The 8134-nt window shown below is 35.0% G+C and overlaps 1 protein-coding gene across 1 annotated transcript in view; it reads right to left on the bottom strand.

Annotated features, from left to right (window-relative positions):
* The window catches only part of LOC106463489 (C-type mannose receptor 2-like), a 21226-nt gene extending 13444 nt beyond the window's left edge, over positions 1–7782 (bottom strand). Inside the window, exons 1-4 of the mRNA XM_022390991.1 lie at positions 7599–7782; positions 4854–5264; positions 2155–2552; positions 871–1240 (exon numbers count right to left, since the gene is read on the bottom strand). Of these exons, the coding sequence (XP_022246699.1) occupies positions 871–1240; positions 2155–2552; positions 4854–5264; positions 7599–7782 (1363 nt within the window). The remainder of the gene's footprint in view (positions 1–870; positions 1241–2154; positions 2553–4853; positions 5265–7598) is intronic.
* Between the last annotated feature and the right edge of the window lie 352 nt (positions 7783–8134).

Raw genomic sequence — 8134 nt, 5'->3', positions numbered from 1 at the left:
CTTGTATATTTTGTGTGGTCCCCACCACTGGTAAGGATACTCGTATCTGTTGTGCTGTGCCCACCACAGGTAAGGATACTCGTATCTGTTGTGCTGTGCCCACCACAGGTAAGGATACTCGTATCTGCTGTGCTGTGCCCACCACCGGTAAGGATACTCGTATCTGCTGTGCTGTGCCCACCACAGGTAAGGATACTCGTATCTGTTGTGCTGTGCCCACCACAGGTAAGGATACTCGTATCTGCTGTGCTGTGCCCACCACAGGTAAGGATACTCGTATCTGTTGTGCTGTGCCCACCACAGGTAAGGATACTCGTATCTGTTGTGCCGTGCCCACCACAGGTAAGGATACTCGTATCTGTTGTGCTGTGCTCCACCACAGGTAAGGATACTCGTATCTGTTGTGCTGTGCCCACCACAGGTAAGGATACTCGATTTTTGGCGTGATTAGTCTTCAGATTTGTCGCTGAGCGAATAGAGGTTGACGACATTCATTGTAAAAAGAATGCAAAATCACATGGGGCTATCTGCTATGTTCACCACTTCTTTTGTTTTCGTTTTAAGATAAATAAATGTTTACACATATTAAGACGATAATAATTTACGTTTTACGTGTATATTCTGTAATTGTGTGTAGAATAGGAGCTCGTACTGCCTTCTAGAGATACCGCTTTTGGAGCATGACTATCCTCCTCAGTATGTCTTGGAGGATGAAGACTGGATGCAGAAAGAACTGTATACTACTACTGTACAAATGTATCGTTATAATATGAAGAACTGCCCTAGACCATCGGTAAATCAAACTACAGTCTATTTCTATTCGCCCAAATACATAATATTATATATGATATAAACAGATCATTGTATTACCTTCTTCACTGAAGACACGTAACTCTTGACAAATAAAACTATGTGTTGATGAACATTCCGTGTCCCGAAGTTTCATCTGATTCTGATCATCTATGATGACACAGTCTTCGTTTGTTGATCCTCCGTCGTTCGGTTCTACGCGACTCCAGAGTTCTGGAACAAATTCGGCTTGAATTCCATCTGTGAACTTCCACTGTCCTTCCGTTTCCTCGTCAGTTAGACCTATCCAGAAGTCTTTGTCTGTTTGTTTCTTTTCATTTATGAGTTTCTTCAACCTGTCTAAAGTTTCGGTATCCGGAACTCGTGCTAAATGTCCGTTGTATTCAGTTTGACAGAACTTCTCGCTATTTTGAAAATTTGATTCATCAGTCTTGAGATAATAGCATGTTTCATCCACCAGCTTTCCGTCATTATAATGTGACGGTCAATTCTCTATCTGTTGGTAAAAGAATTACCTAAGATTTTGTGGGGGGTTGGTATTCATACTAATCTATTACTGTTAAATTAGGGACGGCTAGCGCAGATAGCCGTCGAGTAGCTTTGCAAGAAATTCAAACGAAACCAAGCTTTTTCATAAACCTACAACAGTTTGCTTAATTTTAAGCTTGGTGTTAATTTCTTTTTATATAGCCTGTAAATCAGCCCCCACGGCTGAAAGGGCGAGCATGTTCTGTGATGGAAATTCGGAACCTCGACCCATATTTTGCGAGTCGAGCGCCCGAACCACCAGGCCATGCTAGGTCTATTACAAAGATAAAGGCTATGTAAATTGTATTTTATCATTTTGAACAGATTGTTTCAAAAGCAGCTTACAGTTTAAAAGCAGGTATAAATATATCTATTTACTCTTATATTGACACTTCTAGAAAGTTTCAAATAGCAATAGTGAAATAATGGAAACATTTAAATCGCTTTGCCTTTTTCTGACTTCAATTTGAGTAAAAACGAATAAATGTATTTCACTATTATACGAAGAAATTTTACTGAAAAACTGTCTCATATAGTTTGAAAGTACTAAAAAAAACATGACGAAATAATTTTTCCAGTAACAGATTCTCTCATCATACTTCAAACTTAATCTTCCGCGACGCAGTATGCTTTTTTTTTAACTTTAACAGATTCTCTCATCATACTTCAAACTTAATCTTCCGCGACGCAGTATGCTTTTTTTTTAACTTTAACAGATTCTCTCATCATACTTCAAACTTAATCTTCCACGACGCAGTATGCTTTTTTTTAACTTTTAATTATTTTTGTTCCAAACAGTTACCTACCTATTCTTACATTAACTTCAGTTTCACAAATAAACCGTAGGTCTTCTTCACAGTCTTGGATCATGATTTCGAAAGCTACATCATCGTCCATGTAACAGCAGTCTCGATTGTTCTGATTATTTGGTTGATCTTCTCCCCACAAATCCGCATCAAAAAAAGATTGTGGTACCTCAGTCCCGTTAACATAAAGCCACTTTCCTTCTTGTGCTTGATCAGTCATTCCAATCCAGTAGGATCTATCATCCCTTGATATAAGTTGTTTAAGAAATTCCCACACTTCTCTGTCTGGAACTCTAACTAACATTCCTCCTTCACTTTCACAAACTGATTCAGCTTCATCGAATTCCTTTTTGTTGTCAAATATTTTGTAGCAGGAAGACTTGAACAGCGTATATTCAGAATTACATTCTACAATAAACGAATAAAGAATTTTATGTTTTAATATTTTCTGCCATGTTGTGACAACAGTTGTTACTGAAACAATAAGCACGTATTAACATCCTGAAATTAACATGAAATAAACAGGAGAATAACAGATCTCTACTTTATATTATGGATCATATTCAGAATATAACACATTATTAAACTTTAACAAGAAATTTCTAACTCAACTCCAGAAGAAATGATAGGGCACTTTGTAGAAACCCGTATCCGGCATTTAGTCTTTTTTTCCCCTGAAAATCTGCATGAATGTGCATTATTTTATGAGAAATCCAGAAGGGTATACCGATCTATAATTGGATAACATCCAAATAAGTTTTGGTTGTTTTTGTCATTAGAGTATGATTATTTTTTGCCCTAATCTAGACAATGGTCATGACATTGTTGTAGTACATTATCTATGGAACACTCACGATTTCCTAACTTTCTGTGAAACCTGTGAGGAACTGCCGAGACAACTAATCAGAATCTCCGAGTGTTTGTTCTTGTTCACGTAGAAACGAGGTCGAATTCAAAGCTAATCTGCAAATATAAAGTAGCAAAATGTCTGAAGTGTTAAAAGTGTAGCAAGTATGGGTGCGATAAAGATGGCAAACCAGTTACTTGAAAAAAAAGTTAACCGTAAGAAGGGTAAGAAAAGCTTCGGCGGAGAAAGTGCTGTCAAAAGCCCAAAGGGAATTAAGCCTGCGTAATAAGAACGGTAAACTTATGGCTATATATCCAACGGCCTGTTCTCAAATGAGGAGAGCAAAGACGATTCGGAGAGGTGCGAGCCTCGACGATGCAAAGGGGAGAACGATTCAACATTAGGCAAAGAGCGGAAAATATGAAGAATTTTACTGAGTGAAGTGCAATAGTATTACAAGAATAAGGTGAAATAGGAGAACTAAAATAATAACGAACTAGTATGATCATAGTGTATGGGTGACCCCCTTAGGTAGAATAGAAACACCTTAATGATTAATCGGATCAAAGAAAACAGCATAGCAATTGATCTCTGAATCAGGCCCTACACAGCCATGTACATCACCCTTAGGCCTCTGGTTTCCCGGATCTGATGGGATACTCCACCACCTACTGACGTAGTCATATTTTCTGCCGTTGAGTCACATATTACTTGTTAAATTTTTGTTTAAATTAGTGTTGGAACTAAATATTTACCTGTTATGTCTCACTAATATAAATATCTGTATATGATATATTTTATAGATAATTATCAATGGTATAAAATATCCTTACTCAAACTTCTTCCTCATGGTTAGAGAATCGACTTTCTCGAACAAAAAGAAATAAAATATCATCAATTACATCCACAAATTAATATTAGACTTACATTTTAGAATACTAACAATTTATGAAGTTTTTAAGATCGTATCATTTGAAATTACGTTGCATGTTTTTATTTTGTCATCTAACGGGTCAGTGGTAACTTACGGACTTTCAACGCTAAAATCCACGGTTCGATTCCCGCGGTGGAGAGTTCACATAGCCTATTGCGTGGGTTTCAGTTTAAACAAACATACAATGTTTTTGTCATTTATCAGTACATTTGACCATGAGATAGTTTCAATCCATGTTCTTAATTTATAATTACATCAACTCTATTTCAATTAGAATTCACTAAAAATGGAAATCTGATATTTTAAACATTAAGAATGAAAAAATGATAACAGCACTGTATTAATACAAGTTTCAAGTTCGAATTATACCTGTGCCATTTTTGTTTCGAGTTGTTTTCATTATCTCTTCCAACAGTTTTATTTTTTACCTTTACTTCATACTGTTTTTTACGCTCACTGCGTTTTTTTTTTTCAATTGATTTGCTACTAATAAAGATTCTGTTGTGTTCTGATTCTACTGTTTGCCTCTCGTGTTTTCACTCTATCAGAGCAAATAAATACCTTTATCTTCTCACTAAACTCACGCTCTTACTTCCAGTTGGTTTACCAATGTATAAAGTGTCTCACATTTGCAATTATTTGTAACTGTTACAAGTATAAAGGCGAATTTAAAACTTGAAAATGTATTCTTATTTTATTTGTGAGTTATGCAATTGGAAAGTTATTCAAACACACTACTAGTGTTACTAAAATTTATGAAAATATACTTAGTGTAGGTGAGCGAGCATTTTACGAAATATCTTAATGCCTCTGTAACTTAATTTATACACACATATATATGTGTGTGTACATAACTAACCATTTAAAATTTTTCTTGCAAAGAATTAAGAATGTAAACCTTATTTCTCCTTAAAAAAATTACTCTTACCAAATATTTCTTCCTGGGATGCTTCACAAATTGCACTCTCTGTTTTTGAACAGTGCCAATCCGCCAGAAGAAAATCCCCACTTTTCATTCGTGCGCAGTTATCTATATGCTTTGCTCCATTATCTGGTTGTCCATCCAACCACAGCTCAGGTAGGTAAGGGACTGGCTTACCATCTGTAAACGTAAATACTCTTTCTTTCTCTTCGTCAGTCAGTCCCACCCATAATCCGTTGAAGGTAATATTCGAGTTGGAAAGGAGTTCTTTCAGGATCTGATGAGTTTTAATGTCATTTATTCTCACTAGCTGATAATTATGACTCATACAGTAGTCACGAGCAATTTCAAAATTATAATTATTCCCGATGGCTCTGTAGTTTATTGCTTCATCTTCATAGTTGATTACTGGCCAGTCTTTGAAAACAGAAAAAAGAAGAAAAAACGTGTATGGGTCATTAGGTTGAGTGTTAGATATATACAAATGTTTTCATTTACGTTTTATGAATTAGATAGTTTATAAGTCATGGGTATTAAACTTAGTGTAGCAATAAAGAGCATGTAGTAGCGATTTTTAAAGTGAAGTTATCACAAATTGTATTGTAATAACAGAGTAGAGTAGAATAATTCGTTTTGCCAGTTGTGTTCTAAACTAATTGAACCAGCATGTATGGACATTGACAAAAAAGAGACAATTATTTAAAGCTCTGGATACAACTGTGACAACCAACAGTTTAACGAACATTTGTATATACGTTTGACTTGTTTTAATATATTATCTTAAAACAAGTGGACTGTGTGCTGTTTGTTTATTGTTGAAATTTATCGCCAACAGGTCACAGATACCTTCTGTAAAGAATCAGGTTCATACAAAAAAATCTAACATTGAGTATACAAAAGTAGGTATTTCGTGTGCTTTACTTGACTTTTAATTTCGTAAACGATTGATACTTCATGTACATTGGATAATTTGTTAAGCTAAATAAGCTTTTAGCTGGAATAATCAACATGAGTTTAAAATGTAATTTAGCAAACTGTCAAATATTTCTAAAGTTGAAAGAAGTTAACATATTTTTACAGAACATTTCAAATCACTTAAATTTATTTTAGTTTTAAAAAACTTAAATTTGATTTCATATAACACTCAAACAATAATTGATTTTTAAAGTTCTATTTTATTTCTCCTTATCAAACTATTTAGTGAAATGTCAATATTCTAAACATTAATATTAGGTCGTCAAGAAATTAATGTTGTTGTTTTTTTTTTTACATGAAAAACTCTAACAACTTATATGTGGATGTGTGTTGTCGTAGAGAAGAAGAACACCTTTCCGATTGACGAGTGAAGAGCGTTTCTGATGAAGGGCTTGATTTAATCGTTCCAGTAGCTGACTATACATCTCTGCATTGACAGTTCACTGTGGATTGAGGAGTTCGAAATGAATTACTCCTTTGATGTTCCATCAAATGCAAAGTATCACTTTCTACAGATGGAGTCTAGGGTTTGGGGTCGGAAGTGGTTTTTGTCTAGACTGAGCCATTGTTTTTGGTGTTTAATATTCGCATAGAGAAACCATTTTTCATCACCAGTGACAATTCTGTCCAAATATGGATTAAGCGCCAGAAGAGATAAAGCAACATTGGAAACGATGATCATCAGAGAGTTCGTGAGGCATCAAAACACCTTCTTTATGGAGTTTTCCCATATTCCTTAGATATTTACGTATTGTTTCATGAGAGGCATGCACTTTGAGGGCCAATTCACGTGCGTGTTGCCTTGGATTAGACTTAACAAGCGTTTTCAAAGCATCAATATCAATTCCAACATGTCGGCCCCTATTATCACAGTGTTTAAGGCTAAAGTCACCTGAGCGAAATTTCCTAAGCTATCGCTGACACTTACCAACGTTCAAAACATTTGCATAAACTTCGTTGATATTCTTTGTGGCTACAGAGGCGTTGTTCCCTTCTTGTATTCAAACAGCATTACATGCCGAATTTGTGTCTCCTCTTGTGCCATCACTATATGGGATTAGAGTATACTAAACTTTACACATTATATAGACTACACTAACGTGATGTTTAGGCGGTTCGTTTAACTATTATGCATGATGTACGCTTTTTCGGGGGTGGTTAATGAAAGTGTTCCAAAACGCGACATTAATTTCTTGACGACCTAATATTTTGTAAGTGGGTATGAATTTGTGAACAATATTTTATAGATTTTCTTGCTAACTCTTATGGTGTCTTTATGATAAAGCGAAATTGTGTATCTTTAAAATGAAATCTTAAAAGCCTTTTCAAGGTTTTCTACAATTAATTTTAATGTATTTCAATATATGTTGTTTTGATAATCAGATATTTTTTATCGGTTCCTTGATATTTCTTATAAATGTTTTTGTGCCTTGTAGTAAAAGATTCTATACTGAAAATAAACGATGAAATGTGTACTTTAGAGAGATAAAACATTCAATCCTATTATAATTCTGATTCCACAAAATTTATTTCTTTACAACAGATGATAACACCAGACAACTGAAATGACAAACGGGAGACAAAACTATGTACGTACGTTGTTTTCAACATAAACACACTATATTTTTGCTATTATATTTTTTTCTTACAAAATAGCAATATTAATTCTTTTATTATATCTTATCTTCAGATACATATTTTATCAATACTACGAATAACTTGCCCAGAAATAACATTGATCAAAATAAAGAGGAGAAAAAATTAAAATGCTCTCACCTACATATTCATATGTCGCATCTACCTCGCAGACATATCCCAAAGACAGCGAGCAATCAGCAACAGTAGCTTTGTAGCTATACAGAACATCCAGCTTAACGCAGAGTAATGTACTGATATAAAGTGGTTGGCCTATTCCCCAGTTACCATTAAAAGAACTAGGAACTACCTGATTGTTGTCCATAAAGAGCCAAGTGTATGAATAGTATAAACGAGTAATACCTATCCAGTAAGAAGAGGAGGTATCGACGTTACTTATTAAGTTATGCACAAAAGTCCATGACGATTCTTCAGCAATTCTTGCAAGCCTGCTTCCCTTTGCTTCGCATCTCGTTTCAGCTTCTTCTGCGGATCCTTCATCTCTTGCTTGTGGAATTACTTGATAGCAAACGGAATTGAACAGGGAGAATCCTGAGGGACACACTAGGAAGTAATAATAAAAAACATTGAGGTAAGCACGCCCGAAAACAAGAAATAATGAAACTCTGAGTTTAGTTAGAAAAACGAGATAACAAGAATAAACAATACGAAAACCG

Source organism: Limulus polyphemus, unplaced genomic scaffold, assembly GCF_000517525.1.
Source record: "Limulus polyphemus unplaced genomic scaffold, Limulus_polyphemus-2.1.2 Scaffold1422, whole genome shotgun sequence".
Taxonomy (NCBI): domain Eukaryota; kingdom Metazoa; phylum Arthropoda; class Merostomata; order Xiphosura; family Limulidae; genus Limulus; species Limulus polyphemus.
The sequence above is the reverse complement of the archived record's forward strand: the minus strand, read 5'-3'. Positions and strand labels throughout refer to the sequence as shown.